At 45.0% G+C, this 19,043-nt stretch overlaps 1 protein-coding gene across 4 annotated transcripts in view; it reads left to right on the forward strand.

Moving 5' to 3' along the window:
- The window catches only part of LOC145357084 (transcriptional enhancer factor TEF-5-like), a 165,363-nt gene that overhangs the window by 111,572 nt on the left and 34,748 nt on the right, over positions 1–19,043 (forward strand). For 3 of the 4 annotated variants that reach the window (XM_080210182.1, XM_080210183.1, XM_080210185.1), the window contains 3 exons: positions 5,737–5,871; positions 12,471–12,514; positions 13,203–13,277. In XM_080210182.1, the coding sequence (XP_080066308.1) occupies positions 5,737–5,871; positions 12,471–12,514; positions 13,203–13,277 (254 nt within the window). The remainder of the gene's footprint in view (positions 1–5,736; positions 5,872–12,470; positions 12,515–13,202; positions 13,278–19,043) is intronic. The other variant, XM_080210186.1, reaches the window with a different exon arrangement.

Here is a 19,043-nt window from a genome sequence, read left to right on the forward strand (position 1 = left end):
TGGATATTGAAACATCATAGCATACAAGACTACAGACCAACTGCTGGAAAATGGGATTAGAATAGATAGCTTGATGGCCAGCACAGACATGATGGGCCAAAGGGCCTCTTTCTGTGCTGTAAAACTCTGATAGAACACTAAACTGTGATAGTAGGACAAAAGGAGGTGTCAAAAGGCCTAAGCAGCTCTTTTCATAGAATCCATACAGCACAGAAGGAAGCCATTTGGCCCCTCAAGACCACAATCCCACCTAGCCCGTAGCCCCATGTATTTATCCTGCTAATCCCCCTGATACCAAGTGGCAATTTCACAATGGCCAATCAGTCTAACCTGCATGTCTCTGGGATATGGGTGGAAACCAGAGCACCTGGATGAAACCCACACAGACACAGGGAGAGTGTGCAAACTCCAAGATGTACGGGTTACGTTGATTGGCTATGCTAAAATTGCCCCTTAGTGTCCTGAGATGCGTAGGTTAGCGGGATTAGCAGGTAAAGTATGGAGAGATATGGGGGTAGGGCCTGGGTGGGATTGTGGTTGGTGCAGACTCGATGGGCCAAATGGCTTCTTTCTGCAGTGTAAGGTTTCTATGATTTTCACATAGACAGTGATTCTAGGTCCCTGCTAACCACTGTGCCACCCTTTTAACTGGTTAATTAGAATTACAATTCTGGACAGCAACGCAGCCAAAACCCATAGAATCATTTTTGAATAATTATTAAATCCATCTATTGGGAGGAAATTTTTTTTTAAACAACCGTACAGATATACTGGAATAGGTAATAAATTTGGGGAGGAAATCACCAGAATATCACTTCAGATGACATTCATGGACAGTAGGCAACCTTACAGTTTAGATCCCTTAGATTTTTCCTTCATCCTATAATACTTGTTGGAATGTACAAAGATTTTGGTGAGATGTTTATCTTTGAAAGGGACCTTCCCTTTTTTATTGGCAAAATCCGATAAATACTTACTGTTTGTTTGAAAGTGAAGCCATTAAGACATCACCAGCAAATTCTTCCACTGCCATCCCACAATCCCATCCTCTTCATATCCACATGGCAGCCACTCCACCACCTCATTGTGTTATCTCCATCTTTGTTTGTGTGGTGTTGGACAACCACCTGCACCAGTTTGTACTGATCCAATTGGAATTAAAGAGAGATGATTCTAGAACTGTTTTAATGTATAAATGTCCTCCTCATCCATTACCTCCCCTCAGATTCTAATTGGTTATTAGGAATATTAATCACTGTTTGATGAGGAACCAATCCTGGCAGGGGTTGCTGAATAATAGGAATTGCCCCTGTTGCTGGGATCAGCCAAAGAAGTATCATTTTAGTGCAATTCAAATAATTAGCATTTTCTGCTTGAAGTAGAGCCTTGTTCTTTTAAATTGTGCTGGTAACATCATCACCTCTCACTAGAGTGCAACATAAAACAGGTTCTAATGGAGAACAGCTAACACATGCCCTCAATTACAACGTTTCCATGTATACCATTACCTCTGATTTCCCTTTTAATGTAGCCAATATAGCACGGCCCGAACTGAACTGCTTTCCTCAAAAAACCTTTTGTTGGAGTCTTGTTTGCACTTCAGTCCCACACGCCTGATCTAAGGGCACCTGGTGCAGGGGGGTGGGGTGGGGTGGGTGGTAGGGAAGGAGGAGGACCTCCTCGTGAACCTGCTCCTGGGCCTGACAAGGCATTCCATCTACAGATCCAGGCAGCAGGCGATCGACAGGATCATCCAACCTGACTGTCTGCTCCTCTACTGTGGCTGTATTTGTGGCCGGGTGTCCTGGGAAGGGAGCATGCGATGTCCGAGGGCACCTTCTGTGGCTGCTGGGCATCGCAAGGATAGGGGTCTATCATTGACCCCTTTAATTACTTTTTTTTTGTTTACTTTATTCCAATCCAATCAAGTCAAATTAAAGCCAATTCAGAGTCCCAACAAGTTGGGACATTCCCAATCCGCGTTGACAAGACAGGGCTCTCACCTCCTGTCTTGGGCTCGACCTACATGATCCAAGTTGTTTGGAGCAGGTATAGCTCCTCCTCCAAGGCTTGATCTCATTTGCATCTTAACCAAAAGGCTGAGATGCCGCTTTAAAAAATTGCTTCAGATGAAGCTGAAATGTAACCTAATGACTTCAACCAAGCGCAGCATGTCGATACTACACTCAAATTTGATGTTTTAAGTTTGCTTTTCGCTTTGTCTCTTGTTTCGGGTGGTCTCCTCCTTTTCGGGAGCCGCCCCTTTTACTTTGTCCTAATGTAATTTGAGTTTGTCTCCTTGGTTTGACCTGAAAGACCACCTCCCCCCCCCCCCCCCCCCCTCTCCTATTACAGAGCTGCCCCTTTTGAGTTGTCCCTAAGTTAATTTGATTTTGTTTTATTTGGTTGGGGAAAATAAGAGCTCCCTAATTTACGTTGCTTTTGTTTATTTGGCTGAACACAAAGAGATATCCCTAACTGAACTGCTTTTCAATTAACTGCAGAAGGTAGACTTATTGAAGAGTGTGCATGGAACTATATCTAAATTGATCTGAAATGAGCTATCATCAGCCTGTAGGGTGGTTGGAAGTGTCACCTTGGTAGTGTAGGAGATGGTCTGCTAAGGTTCAGTATTAAGAGGCCAAGGAGTTTAGGACCCCTTTAGTCAGCCAAGCCCCCCGAGATTAACTGCTCCTGCACAGAATAAAAATTGAACTGAGACCACCCTGGTTGCTGTGGCTTGCTGTTGATTTACCAACCAAATTATCCCTTTAACAAATCCTTGCATTTTTGAGGATTTTGCTATGGTCTAAATTGCACAGTACTTTCACAGTGCTACCTTCAATTGAATTTTCCAAGAATCTTGATATCCTTGCTAAACAGTCCCTGTCAGTGTGACACAATCCAGACTCAGTATTGGAAGGTACCAGGCTTAAATGATCAATTCAAACTCGAGGTTTAGGTGCAGGAAGGAAAGCAAAAACTTAGTTGACTTGAGATAGTTAGATGTCGAGGTTTGTGTGCTATAGGAGTGATCCCAGGATTGAATTAACTGTGACCATTCTTGGGAATTAATTAGCATGTTGCTTACATTGATTTTAAAAAAATGCTCACTGAGTACATTGAGTTACGATTTCAGGTTTTCCCTGAATTTCAATAGTCTGCACTCTCTCTTTATTTGCTGCTGTGCAGTGGAATTACTGCAGATTTTGACCAGCTAGAAAACTCAAAACTAAGAGTCCTGACTCCCAGCTACTTTCAATAACTGACTGTATCTGAGGAAAGCTGAGAGCAGGGATGAGGTTGTGGTGGGAAAATACAAAACAGCAAACATGGGAAACACTGAGTTTCTCTCTCCACAGATGCAGGTTGAGTTAATGTTTCAGGTTCATGACATTCCATTAGAACTGGAAGAAGTTAGACATCTAGCAGTTTATAAGTAAGTGGTGGTGTAGACGTAGGCTGCCCTCTATATATGATGATTATTGTTTGCTGAAGCTATTTTTTTTGTAAGAGGTCTCACAACACCAGGTTAAAGTCCAACAGGCTTATTTGGTAGTAAATGCCACTAGCTTTTGGAACACTGTTCCTTCGTCAGGTGGGTGGAGAGTTCCGCATCATGGCTATTTTTTTGGCCAGAGTTCCAATACAAGTTGGTACTGAATCATGAATAGCCTTCCATATGCTCTGCAGTCCTGCACTCCAAAGTGAAAATAGTTCTTTAACTCATATCATAACGTTCCTTGTGAAGTAGCCTCACTTCCCCTTTTTTTGGCCTTGATTTTCAAAGTCATTTATCTCTCTTCTTACTCATTATTTTTGTGGTAGGGAGGCAGGGTGAGACACTCTGCTGTTTTGAAAGCTCAGATGTCAGCAGTGGCTGGCCATGTGTAAGATATTTAGATCAAAACTACCTCCGAATCCTCCAATAATGTGTCACTCCTTTAATGCGCCGCCTCTTCTCCCGTGCAGACTATCTGTGCCGCCTCTCTGAAAGGGTTAGGCAGTAATGTGCTGACTGGGGTGAGAATGCTTCACAACCATTTCACAACGTGCACTTTACAATGCGCAGAGTGACTGGACAGACTCTCATCCTGTTAGGGTGCGGCTGGATCGAATCCAAGTGTTGGGTTGTCCAAACACCTCCCCACGACCAGCTTAAATGTAGTAAGGGCTTGGCACACATCAGGAACCTTGGAATACGTACCTCATGAGCGTAGCAGTGTCCCTCCCAGCATCTATCAGTCATGTGGTGTGAAGGCAAATGCCATTTGTGATACAAGGTCAACCATGGAGTGCAATTTCGATCCTATAATTCACTTACTTGAAATACAAACTGTATACCACAGTTCATGCTGTATGTACCACACGGCAAGCAATAATTGACCTATGATAACAATGTAGGGGTGTGGCAAACTATTCCTGATGGTGTCATTGAATTTTACCATGGCATCTGCTCTTCATTCTGGTATCTCCATGAAATACTCTGTGGATGTGGCGTTAGCTCACATGCTTTAGCAGATGTTCCTGCCATCCATACCAAGATCAAAACCTGCACAGGGCCTGAACTGGCTATGTCTTGAGGGCTTCCAGACTAACGTAAGAACTAACCAGCCACTTCATCGCTCACTGCACTGCCACTGTCTGCCTCATTGTTATCCTCTTCCATGAAGTGACTCGCTGTTGAGTTTTTATCATTGGATTTCCTGCAAGTGGCCAAATCCCATTGTGTGGGGGGGGGCGGGGGGGGATCTGTCCTGATCAGATGTCGCTGCTGCCTTGTTGGAGACCATTTCAAAACCAAACCACAGAACTGAGCAGTCACAGCATGGATGGCCAACTTGAAAATAAGCTGCTAAAGAGCCTGTGTTGTCTTACAATGGAGGGAAAAGATCTGGAGTCACCTGATCTGTAGGAGCTGGCCAACGTTCCGCAGACAATAACTGTGTTTTCTCTTTCAGAGAGTTTAAACTTTGCAATTAACGGACCATTTATATTTGGGCCATTTTATTGACCACCCACAGTCTGTCTGCACCATACCTTCCCCTGTGATAGGGCAGGCGGAAGAGGACATGTCAAAGTTCATGCACAAATGGAATTCACTGAAGAATATCAGGGAAGATCCCGAGAGGATTGTTTTCTCTCTCTCTCCCTGGCTCACAGTGATATAGTTGAGGCCATGAATCGAATATAAGCCCTGATTCCACCAATTAAACAATCACCCATGGGTGTCTTCCCCTCTGTGCTGCCCTGAATGTTGATCAGAGTAATTGAGACTTATTTTTCTGAAGGTGGAGTTTGAGAAACCCTCTCCTGATAGTTCAAACGGGAGTGATTCTGTTGGGGGTCGGGGTCGTGTGAATAATACTGTCACATCGGTGCAAATGTCCACAGTCACTCCCCGAGCTTCATGCAAGATAACATGGCTGCTTTAACCAGTCACCTCCATTGTCTGTGTTCTCACACTTTTGCTTATTTTCACATTCACTGCCCATGGCCACAACCTTCCAGTCCCGCCAATGGCATTTTCCCCCCCTTGGTGGAGAATGCAAACGATGGGAAAACCCGTTGAGGGCAGCGGGACTGGAAGATCCCAGCATTGGCCAATGGAAGGTCCCCTCCGCCACCTCAAAACATGGCGTAGGGTGTGCGCGGAAAATCCCACCTTGTGCCTTTTACTCCCTTCATCTGTCTTTCCACACAGTTTTGCTAATCCGTTTTTCTTTATTTTTGAAGGATCAAGCCTCCAAAGACAAGGCCCTGCAGAACATGGCCGCCATGTCTTCAGCACAGATCGTTTCAGCGACTGCAATGCAGAACAAGTTGGGAATAACACCCATCCCACAAGCCCCCTATCCAGCAGCAGCTAGGGTAAATATCTTTTCATTGTTTACTGCTGTGCCAACATGCAATGAGCCAGGAATGCAGTGGGTGATCAAAATATTTTGTCTATCGCCAGCTAACAGAAAAACCATAAGATATAGGAGCAGAATTAGGCCATTCAGCCCATCAAGTCTGCTCCACATTCAATCATGGTTGATATGTTTCTCAACGCCATTCTCCTGCCTTTTCCCCGTAACCTTTGATCCCCTCAAGAACCTATCTATCTCCATCAATACTCAATGACATAGCATCCACAGCCTTCTGTGCCAATGAATTCCACAGATTCACCAGAGATTCCTCCTCCTCCCGATTCTAAAAGGTAGCCCCTTTGCTCTGAGACCCTAGCCTCCGATCGTAGTCTCTCCCACGAATGGAAACATCTTCTCCACGTCCACTCTCTCCAAGCCTTTCAGTGTTCTGTAAGTTACAATGGGATTCCCCCCCCATCCTTCTAAACTCCATCGAGTACAGAGCCAGAATCCTCAGACACCCCTCATATGTCAAGCTGAGGGTTTGAGCCTTAGTCCAAGGATCTGAATGTCAAATCTAGGCTGAGACTTCACTGTGGTACTGAAGGAGTGCAACACTGTTGAGACACTTGGAAGAGGTACTTCATTGAATGTACTTGGAGCATGTTGAGGGCAGAAAGGTGAGATGTAAATAAAAGTCTCTTTTTCTGTGGTCAGGCTCTTTCCAAATTCATAAAATGTCAGTCAGTATTTCCGTAAAGAATTTGAAACAGCATCGTTGCATGTTATTGTATCTTTCCAATCTGCTTTGATCGTTACAGGTAGGGGTAGCTTCTTGTCTTCAACCTGTCCAAACTGCTCCAGTCTGACATATTCAGTTGACCACTGGACACACATCTTTAAACCCCCAGCGCAAGCACAGCTGTGACAACAAATAAATCATTGCAATGAATTTATCTGGCAGCACTCGGCAATGGTTCCTGGTCTACGACACGGCCATTAACTTGTTTAAAAGAACTGTTTGTGCTGTAAATAGGCCGTCCTGGAGGCCCAGCTGACTATGAATAACTGAGCCATACAGAATTGTGAGAATTCAGTGCCCAGGGAGTGCTGTGAGCTCATTGGCAGTGGGATAGAGGCTGAAGTGGGAACCTCTGGGATAGGGAAGGGGTAAAGAATCTCCGGGATTTCCATTACAAGACATCCGACAAAGACTGAACCCGCTCTCTGCCTGGTCTTACTCCTAGTAGGTTGGCCACTCTCGATCAACATCATTGAGAGATAAATGGGAGAACTCAGTCCGGATCCGTTCTATCCTGTTCTGATCTTAATCTCCCCTTAATTCTCCCACCACCCAATATGCCACTTGCTGACTTTTGCTTCGGAATGCAACCCACCCCCCACTCCCAGCCTCACAACTTTCTTAATTGCCATTTCTCTCTTCACTCGCCATGGATCAGGCTGCATCTGTAACCCTTCTGCTGGTAATCGATTTTTATATAAGGATTGTCACCATCCAAATCCGTCAGGAGAATTCCTCAGTCTAACGTCAATAACTGGATGTGGCTTTAACCGGCTGTCCTTCGCTGTTGTTGGGTAAAATTCAATAAAGGTGACTAGGACTGGCTGAAGGCATGGTATGAATTGACCAGTTAGAATGTTTGTTACTCACTGATACAAGATCATCATTAATATTTATTATTAATGCGAGAGGCATTGAAGTGTTTGGTCAGCCATGATTGTATTGAATGGCGGAGCAGGTTCGATGGGCTGAATGGCCTACTTCTGTTCCCCTGTTCTGCTGACACAGCGCAGATGGTTATGATACTATCAGGGATTAATCTCTCTGTGACAATAAGTATTGATATTGGGTTGCAGCTAAGACCCTTATATTTTTTCATTTGGTTTCCCTCTTTTCCTTTAAAGTGGGTGACTCAGAGGTGCCCATTCCATGTGCGAGCCACGATTGTCCATGTTAGGAGGATGTACCTAGAATCCATCTAATGTGCTGACCTGATACTAGACAATAACTGGGAATAGAAACTCAAGCTCATTAACTTCCCCTACATTCCTGGCCTAGATTACCGGGTCAAGCTGTAACAACACCACCCCAGCTGAGTCTAATTGCCTTAAAATAGATCGGATGTTGAACAAAGAACAAAGAAAATTACAGCACAGGAACAGGCCATTCGGCCCTCCAAGCCTGTACCGACCATGCAGCTCGTCTGAACTAAAACCCCCTACCCTTCCGGGGACTATATCCTTCTATGCCCATCCTCATGGTGTATTTGTCAAGACGCCCTTAAAAGTCACTACTGTATATGCTTCCAGCAATGAGTTCCAGGCACCCACCACCCTCTGTGTAAAAAAGACTCGCCTTGTACATCTCCTTTAAACTTTGCCCCTCGCACCTTAAACCTGTGCCCCATACTAATTGACTCTTCCACTCTGGGAAAAAGCTCCTGACAATCCACTCTGTCCATGCCTCTCAAATGTTGTAGACTTCTATCAGGTCGTCCCTCAACCCCCGTCGTTCCATTGGGAACAAACCAAGTTTCTCCAACCTCTCCTTATACTTAATGCCCTCCATACCAGGCAACATCCTGGTAAATCTCACTCTCTCCAAAGCCTACATATCCTCCTGGTAGTGTGACAGCCAGAATTGAACACTATATTCCAAGTGCATCCTAACTAAAGTTCTATAAAGCTGCAACATGACTTGCCAGTTTTTAAATTCATGCCTCAGCTGATGAAGGTAAGCATGCTGTACGCCTTCTTGACTACCTTCTTCACCTGCTTTGCCACTTTCAGTGACCTGTGTACCTGTAAACCCAGGACCCTCTGCCTGTCAATACTCTTAAGGTTTCTGCCATTTACTGTATACTTCCTATCTTTATTAGACCTTCCAAAATGTATTGCCTCACATTTATTCGGATTAAACTCCATCTGCCATCTCTGCCCAAGTCTCCAACTGACCTATATCCTGCTGTATCCTCTGATGGTCCTCATCACTATCCGCAAATCCACCAATGTTTCTGTCTTCCGCAAACTTACTAATCAGACCAATTACGTTTTCCTCCAAACATACAAACAGCAAAGGTCCCAGCACTGATCCCTGAGGAATGTCACTTGTCACAGACCTCCATTCAGAAATGCACCCTTCCACTGCAACCCTCTGACTTCTATGACTGAGTAAGAAGTCTCACAACACCAGGTTAAAGTCCGACAGGTTTATTTGGTAGCAAACATCACTAGCTTTCAGATCGCTGCTCCTTCGTCAGGTGAGTGGGAGATCTGTTCACAAACAAGGTATATAAAGACACAAACTCAATTTACAAAATAATGATTGGAATGGTAGTCTTTACAGGTAATCAAGTCTTAAAGGTACAGACAATGTGAGAACAGGTTAGAGAGATGTGTATTGTCTCCAGACAGGACAGTAAGTGAGATGTTGCAAGTCCAGGCAAGTCGTGGGGGTTACAGATAATGTGACATGAACCCAAGGTTCCGGTTGAGGCCGTCCTAATGTGTGCGGAACTTGGCTATCAGTTTCTGCTCAGCGACTTTGCGCTGTCGTTCGGCCTCTGATCTTCGAGTAAGCGTTCTCCAAGGCAGTCTTCCCAACACACGATAGCGCAGAGTCGCTGAGCAGAGACTGATAGCCAAGTACCGCACACAAGAGGACAGCCTGAACTGGGATCTTGGGTTCATGTCACACTATCTGTAACTCCCACAACTTGCCTGGACTTGCAAAATCTCACTAACTGTCCTGTCTGGAGACAACACACACCTCTTTAAACTATGCCTAATGCTCTCTCCACTCACGTTGTCTGTACCTTTAAGACTTGATTAGCTATAAAAATTTGCATTCCAATCATTATTCTGTAAATTGAGTTTATGTCTTTATATGCCCTCTTTGTGAATATAACTCCCACTCACCTGACGAAGGAGCAGCGCTCCGAAAGCTAGTGGTGTTTGTTACCAGATAAACCTTTTGGACTTTGACCTGGTGTTGTGAGACTTCTTACTGTGTTTATCCCAGTCCAACGCTGGCATCTCCACTTCAATGACCAAGCCAGTTCTGTATTCATCTTGCCAACTCACCCCGATCCTGTGCAACTTCACCTTCTGTACCAGTCTCCCATGAGGGACCTTGTCAAAGGTCTTACTGAAGTTCATGTAGACAACATCCACTGCCCTACCCTCATCAATCATCTTTAACTTGATCGAGTTTTTCGAGAAAATGACAGTGAAATACGACTTCCCCTTCACAAAACCATGTTGCCTCTCACTAATATGTCCACTTATTTCCAAGTGGGAATAAATCCTGTCTCAAAGAACCCTCTCCAATAATTTCCCTACTACTGACGTAAGGCTTACTGGCCTGTAATTACCTGGATTATCCTTGCTACCCTTAAACAAAAGAACAACATTGCCTATTCTCCAATCTTCTGGCACCTCCCTGGTAGCCTGTGAGGATACAAAGATTTCTCTCAAGGCCCAGCAATTTCTTCCCTTGTCTCTCTCAGTACTCTGGGTATATCCCATCAGGCCCTGGGGATTTGTTTAATGTTTCTCAAGAACCCCAATTCCTCCTCCTTTTTGATCTCAACATGATTCAAACCACCTCCACACCCTTCCCCAGACTCACCGTCCACCAAGTCCTTCTCCTTAGTGAATTCTGACGCAAAGTACTTATTTAATATCTCGCCCATTTCCTCTGGCTCCACGCATAGATTCCCTACCTTGTTCTTCAGTTGGACAAACCTCTCCCTGGCTATCCTCTTGCTCTTTATATATGTATAAAAAGCCTTGGGATTTTCCTCAATCCTTTTGGTCAATGCTTTTTCGTGACCCCTTTTAGTCCTCCTTACTCCTTGCTTAAGTTTCTTTTTACTTTCCTTGTATTCCACACTTGTTTCATGTGTTCCCAGCCTCCTAGCTTTGACAAATGCTTCCTTTTTCTCTTCTACTAGGCTTACAATATCTCTCGTTATCCAGGATTCTCAAAACTTGCCATTCTTATCCTTTATCCTTACAGGAATGTGCCTATCAACTCCTATCAACTTACACTTGAAAGCCTCCCACATGCCAGATGTTGATATGCCCTCAAACATCTGCCCCCAATCTATGTTCTTCAGGTCCTGCCCAATATTGTTGTAATTAGTCTTCCCCCAGTTTAGCACCTTCACTTGAGGACTACACTTATCTTTATCCACCAGTACCTTAAAGCTTACTGAATTGTGGTCACTGTTCCCGAACTGCTCCCCTACTGAAACATCGACCACCCGGCCGGGCTCATTCCCCAATACCAGGTCCAGTATATTGGACTATCTACATACTGTTTCAAAAAGCCCTCCTGGATTTTCCTTACAAACTGCCTCATCCATGCCCCTAGCACTAAGTGAGCCCCAGTCAATGTAGGTGATGTTAAAATCTCCCACCATAACAACCCTGTTATTTTTACGCCTTGCCAAAATCCGCCTACGCACCTATTCCTCTACCTCCCGCTGGCAGTTGGGTGGCCAATATTGTGAATACACCCTTCCTATTCCTTAGCTCCATCCATACTGCCTCACTGTGTGAGCCCTCCAAGATGTTCTCCAGCAGTACAGCTGTGATATTGATAGTGCAACTCCCCCAGCCTTTTTACATCCCCCTCTATCCCGCCTGAAACATCTGTATCCTGGAACGTTAAGTTGCAAATCCTGTCCTTCCCTTTACCAAGTCTCTGTAATAGCATCAACATCACAGTTCCAAATACTAATCCAAGCTCTAAGTTCATCTGCCTTACCTGTTACACTTCTCGCATTGAAACAAATGCACTTCAGCCCACCAAACCTTCTTTGATTAGCAACCCCAGCCTGCCTGCTCTTTTTCTGAGTCTTACTGGCCTTACTTTCAGGTTCCCCATCAGTTAATTTGCCTTTGCTTTGGTTCCCACCCCCTTTGCCAAACTAATTTAAATCCTCCTGTGTGACACTAGCAAACCTCTTTCCCGACTTTTGTGACTTGGTACAACATAAGAACACCTTGGGCCAAAGACCCTGTTCCTGTACTGTACTATTCTAACGTAGGAGCAGGAGAAGTCCATTCGACCCATCGTACCTGCTCTGACTTCCAGTACAATCATGGCTGATCAACTCTATTTTCCTGTCCACTCCTCGTATCCCCGATTCCCTGAAAAACCAAATAGCCTGTGGAATACCATTTGGAAATCAAGTATATTCCATCTACAGATTCCCCTTTATCTTCATCACTAGCAACAGACTGTGTTGTGCTGGTTATCTACGGAAACAGGAGCTCGGTGCCTTCATGGCAGAAGTAAACATGACTAAGATCCAACAGGATTGTTTCCCATCATTTGAATTACATTCAGAGGGGAGTTGTTGGCTAATCAGGGCAACAATTTCCATCAATCTACAAAAATGAGGAAAATTTCAAATGGTTGGAGAGCATTACTCATAGGTCACCATTTATCTCCCACAAGTCGCATCTTAAATTAATTCTGTACTGTTTCAAAGTGTGAAGTTCTGAAACAAATCTACCAGAAATGAAACTGGAATGACCTTATATGGAAGTGTATTAATTGTGAAAATCCTTGTTTTGTTCTTGCAGTTTTGGCCTGGTTCTCTCCCTGGGCAGCCTGGGTCCTCTCAAGAGTAAGTATCTTGTGTGGTTTCCAAAAACCCTGAAACTCTGTTACTGATAACATTGCTCCCCCCTGGCTCTTGTCCAAATGTGCAGTCGCTGTGATTTTGAGATGGTGTATATCCCCCTGGTTGTGGGGGAGGAGTAATGAATTCCTCCAGCAACAACACTGCTTGTTCTCAGCTCTTGTCATTTGTAACCACAAACTGCCTGGTTCAACCCAAACATTGATCTGTCGAGCGGCTGTGTCATTCAGAAAGAACTTTAAACGGTCCTGTCGCACTTAGATCATCTCTGCGGGGTTAAACCCTTTGGCTGGTTGGTCAGATCATGTGGAAAAGCCTTGGTGGATCCCAGGTTCTCTGAATGTTGGGTTTGCCAGTGAGCAATTAATCTGTTTTAAATTGAGCGCTTGTTAGTACCCGTTCTCTTGTCTAAAATCGTAAAAGATATATATATGCATAATGTGTTTTGCTTCAGGTGAAATAAAAGGTTGAGTTTTTTTAAAGCATGGTAGCTTCACTGAGGTGCCCGTCTCTGAGGTATGCTCACATGTGGAGACTGATTTGGGGTCAGGAGTGGGTGAGGGGGCGAAGGCTTATTTAACTGGTGTTGTCAAAATGATGCCAATCACTTATTTTGGGTCAATGTCTTTTTCTCGCTCTATATTTTTTTTTCTATATATATATCTGGCGCCAGCAGCATTCCCGAGCTGGCAGGCTGCGGATGGATGCCCAGAGACACATGGAGCAGCACATCCGCTGAGGGCCACAGGTGAGAAAGACGTGAGGTGTAACTGGCCCTGGGCTGCATCGTGAGCACCGCTGGCGGTATATTGTCCCTGTGTCTGTAACCTGTGCTGTTCTGTCCCCACCATCCCCCGTCCCAGCAATTCAAGCCGCACACCGGTGGTACTGTACTGAGGAAGGTGCAGAAATTGCTGCTTGACAGTGTAACATTTCACACTGCCTTTGTACCTGAGGGAGGAAAATCAGCCTCTCTCTGTTTAGTCCCAGTGTGTCTGTCAGTAAGTGCCAGTTATTTGCGTTAAGGATATATTGGCCTGGGAGGGAGTTCAGAGAAGGTTCACCAGGCTGATACCGGAGATGAGGGGGTTAGCCTATGAAGAGAGATTGGATAGACTGGGCCTGTACTTGTTGGAGTTTAGAAGGCTGAGGGGGGATCTTATAGAGGCATATAAGATAATGAAGGGGATGGATAGGGTAGAGGTAGAGAGATTCTTCCCGCTTAGAAAGGAAAACAGAACTAGAGGGCACAGCCTCAAAATAAGTGGGGGGGGGCAGTTTAGAACAGAGTTGAGGAGGATCTTCTTCAGTCAAAGGGTGGTGAATCTCTGGAATTCTCTGCCCATTGAAGTGGTGGAGGCTGCCTCGCTGAATATATTTAAGTCACGGGTAGATAGGTTTTTGGTAGGCAAGGGAATTAAGGGTTATGGGGAGAAAGCGGGAAAGTGGAACTGATCCACTTCAGATCAGCCATGATCTTATTGAATGGCGGGGCAGGCTAGATGGCCAACTCCTGCTCCTATTTCTTATGTTCTTATGTACAAAGCTTTCATTTTCATTCTTGTGGCTGTAATATCTATACATTAAAACCAGTGAATTCCATCGCTGGCCGACACTGCTGAAGGGGATTACCATGAAAGCGATGCTTGCAGAAAAGTCTGAAGTTTTTTTAAATTCATTTTATGGGATGTGCGTGATGCTGGCTGGGCCCAGTATTTATTCCCATCCCTAACTGCCCTCCATTTCAGAGGGCATTTGAGAGTCACCACATTGTTGTGGGTCTGGAGTCACATGTAGGCCATACCCCTGTAAAGGTGGCAGATTTCCTTCCCTAAAGGACATTAATGAGCCAGATGGGTTTTTCCAACAGTCGACAATGGTTACACGGTCATCAGGAGATTCTTAATTCCAGATTTTTAAGAATTGAATTCAAGTTCCACCATCTACCATGGCAGGATTGGAACACAGGTCATCAGGGCATTACTCTGAGTCTTGGGCTTGTAGTCGAGTGACAATATCACTACGCTATTGCTTCCTCATTACCAGGCTGTGGTCTGTAGCTTGGGAATGGAGTGGAATGGACGACAATGGCTTCAATATTCCCAGTATTTAATTGGAAATTTTTGTTCATTGGGTATTGACATCAGATAAGCAGACTAAAAATGTAACAGCAACGTCCAGAGAGGTGGTGGAGAGGTAGAGCTGGGTGCCATCGCTGGGTGCCATTGCTGCACGCCATTGATGGGTGCCATCGCTGGGTGCCATCGATTTACATGTGAAAAGCATTGCTGTGCTTTTGGAGATGTCACTGAGGGGCAGCATGTAGATGAGGGAAAAAAGGGCCAAAGATGAATCTTTGGGGATCAGGGGTGGCGCTGCAGGAGCAGGAGAAGTTTTTTTTAATTAATGTCGCAAGTTAGCCTTGCATTAACACTGCAATGCAGTCACTGTGAAAATCCCCTAGTCGCCACGCTCCGGTGCCTGTTCGGGTACACTGAGGGAGAATTTAACATGGCCAATGTACCTACCTAATTAGCATGTCTTTTGGACGTGCTGAAACTGGAGCACCCGGAGGAAACCCGCGCAGACATTGGGAGACCGTGCAGACTCCGCACAGAGACCCAAGGCTGGAATTGAACCTGGATCCATGGTGCTGTGAGGCAGCAGTGCTAACCACTGTGCCACCATCATGCCCATTGACAAGTAATTTCCAGTGATTCTCTGGCTACCACTGGATGGATAAGAATGGAACCAGCAGTCCCACCCATCTGGATAAGAGTGGAGACAAATTAGAGGAGGTGGCACAGTGGTTAGTGCTGCTGCAGTGGGGTTTCCGACCCTATGTGTTGAATTAGTGCCAGCCTTGCTTGAGAAATTGCTCTTCTGTATGTGCCATTGCACCTAAACATCAACCTCAGCAGGATGCAGACTAGCTGGAACAGAACTCCCACTCTAAACTGCAGGGGGGAGACCTAAATGGTGAAGGAGTTCAGATCGCAGTGGCCTGTTAGGAGATTTTCACAATAACTTCATTGCAGTGTTAATGTAAGCCTACTTGTGACACAGATAACTAAACTTTAAACTGTTCCTACCATCCTGCTGTGGTGTCTGGGCTCCGCCATGTATCGATGATGGGATATTCAGGGCTGCCTTATCTCATCAGCACCAATTCTGCCCATCCCTGGGAGGACTGATCAATGGGGGAGTCCTCCCACAGTGATGTGAATGGGATGGACAAAGAAACCCAATGAAACTCAATTGGATGTAATAAGTTGAGAATAAGTTTGACCACATTGCATAGGCACCAGGGGCTAAATAAATAGCCCCTGTGGAGCAAAGACATTCTAGTGATTGGCATCTGTGTTCATCTACACACCAGTGAATAAGACTTCACGCTGATGTTTATCATGGTGGTGGGTGTGGAGGAGTATGTTTGATCTTGCTCCTTTCCAATGGTTGAGTTTTGTGTTCTCTTTTTAGCTGATTGTACCTCGTTCTCCTCCAGATTGAACCCTGTGAGCTCACAACCACATCTGATTTACTTAAAAAAAACTGGCTGAATACTTAGTGTTTGCCTTTCCGCTGGAGCTGTCCCAATAATCGACCATAAATGTTCTTTCTACAGCGAGGGGTTGCTAACTTGCTGCATGAATTCATCGAGGAATATGTGTTTAAATGGGACGCACGTGTGTTGGGGAGGTTTCAGGAACAGTCGGTGCTCGGACTGTGTCCAGTGTTCATTGTTGCCTTGCCCGGGTTTGGTGTCCATTGAGTTAGGTGACCATTGGTTGGAGGTCAGTGTCCCCTTTAATAGGGACCATTGGCTCAGCATCTACAATGATGACACAAGTTTCTGTTTTATGTTTAAAAGTTGAACTCAGATGAGTCCTCAGAACAACCTTTGACACAGTTGACCATGCCATCATTGTTCTGTTAATTTTCTTCAAATCTTGCACCCTCTGTACTGTACGTAATGATCATCTTCTCTTTAAAAACTGCTTGCTCCTGGTGAGTGCTACTTCAAAAACCCTGTGTTCACGTACACCAACTAAATGGTATTTTTCATTCACTCCCAACTTAAGGCATCTTAAATTCTTTGCTCTCTTTGCTGTAGGCGAGGGCAGCATGATAACACAGTGGTTAGCACTGCTGCCTCATGGTGCCAGGGACCCAGGTTCGATTCCGGTCAGGGTCACTGTAGTGTGGAGTTTACATGTTCTCCCCGTTCTGCATGGGTTTCCTTCGGGTGCTCCGGTTTCCTCCCACAGTCCAGAGATGTGTGGAATAGGTTGACTGGCCATGCTAAATTACCCCTAGTGTCAGGGAGATTGGCAGGGGTAAATACGTGGGGCTATGGGACTGGGGCCTGGGTGGGATTTTGGTCAGTGTGGACTCAATGGGCCGAACAGCCTCCTTCTTCACTGAAGGGAACCTACGAAGAGAAGGCAAAGGAAAGAGTTCAGATTGAATGGGTTGAGAAATTGAACCGCAGAGGTTTTCATCATCATGGGATGGGAATGGGGAGGTGGAAAGCCCCTCACAACAGAGAATTTGACAAGTGAGCACTTCTACTCCTGCATTTTTTTTTCCCTTAAGGAAAGGAAAGTGCCTTGGGATGTTGGATATGGGCCCCTCATTTATGGATGATGTGAGAGTTGTTCTCACTTGCTGCTTGTGGGGATCGATCACTGTCTTGTCCGCCGAGCTGCGCTGTTTGAAAGGCCAGTCCCTTAGCAGATAGACAGCTAGCATCTGACAGTCAACTCAGTTCCCTGATGTGGTGCAAGGCATTTGTGCTTTTCTTTAAATATGGATATAAAAATCAGAATATTTGCATTTAAAGTTTCTGTTGTTGGAAAGTATTGCGTTGTGTTGTGAGCAGTTCTGTTTGTTCCCACTCCTTTTGAAAAAACAATATCATTGTTTTTCTCCCAATGATGCAAATGTTTAAATTTGTTTATGGGATGTGAGCGTCACTGGCTGGGCCAGCATTTATTGTCCATTCCCGAAGGGACATTTTGCTGTGGATCTGGAGTCACATGTAGATCAGACCAGGTAAGGGCAGCTTTCCTTCCCTAAAGGACATTAGTGAACCAGATGGGTTTTTCTGACAGTGCTTTCATGGTCACCATTGGATTTTTAATTCCTGATTTCTTTTGCATTCACATTTCACCATCTGCTGTGGTGGGATTTGAATCTAGGTCCCAGAGCATTACCCTGGGTCTCTGGATTACTAGCCAGACCTCGCCAGTTTGGCCCTCGCAAGTGCTGACTCATGCAATTTCCTTGCCCAGAAGTCGGGACCAAGGGTTGGCAGCCATCAGTGTGACATTTTCTAGAGGCACAAGCCCTTCACTTCCCTGCCCTTCTGCCAGAGCAAGATGGAAACGCTTTGCCCAGCTGACAATGTGACTGGCAGCACAGTGGTTAGCGCTGCTGCCTCACAGCCAAGGACCCGGGTTCGATTCCAACTTGGGTCACAGTCTGTGCGGAATCTGCACGTACTCTCCGTAACTGCATGTGTTTCCTCCGGGTGCTCCGGTTTCCTCCCATAGTCCAAAAGATGTGCTGGTTAGGTGCATTGGCCATGCTAAATTCTCTCTCAGTGTACCCGAACAAGCACTGGAGTGTGGCGACTAGGGGATTTTCACAGTAATTTCATTGCAGTGTTAATGTAAGGCTACTTGTGACACTATTAAATGAACTTTAAACCTTTCCTTTCCTGTGGGATGGTGGGGGAGGCTCCATTCATACAATAAATGCTTGTGTTGGCACTCTTTCCCCCAGTACTTTGTTGATTTGTTTGAGACCCATATTAGATGTGCCAGGCAGGTGTGTTTTAGTTGAAACCCCTCACAAACAATACCCATTTGAAGTGTGACTCCTTAACGTTTTAAAGTTAAAACATTAATCTCAAATATTCAATTTTTACACTAGTACTTACTGTATACTGGGGAGATGGTAACTTAGTGGATAGACTAGTGACCCAGAGACCAGGGTAATGCTCTGGAGACCCGGGTTTGAATCCCACCACAGCAGATGATGAATTTTGAATTCAATGCAAAACTGAAATTTAAAGTCTAATGATGACCGTGAAACCATTATCTCATCACAGATGTTGTCAGCCCAAGTGAGATTTTCCAGCATTTTCTGTTTTTGTTCCATGAAACCGTTGTTGATTGTTGTAAAAACCCATCTGGTTCACTAATGCCCTTTAGGCAAGGAAATCTGCTGTCCTTACCTGATCTGGCCAATGTGTGTGACTCCAGAACCACAGCAATGTGGTTATCTCTTAACTGCCCTCTGAAATGGCCTAGCACGCTACTCAATTCAGTATGGACAACAAATGCTGTCCATGCCAGCGACACCCACATACCATGAAAAAATGTTTTAAAATTCAATCCTTTCACCACTAGCATTAACCAAACACAACTGCAGTGTTGCGTTAAAGTAACATTTGCAATTGATATAAGGTTGAAACCGGTTCCTGTTCACATGGTGGCATTTATCTTTG

Source organism: Carcharhinus amblyrhynchos, chromosome 22, assembly GCF_965287045.1.
Source record: "Carcharhinus amblyrhynchos chromosome 22, sCarAmb.v2.hapA, whole genome shotgun sequence".
Taxonomy (NCBI): Eukaryota; Metazoa; Chordata; class Chondrichthyes; order Carcharhiniformes; family Carcharhinidae; genus Carcharhinus; species Carcharhinus amblyrhynchos.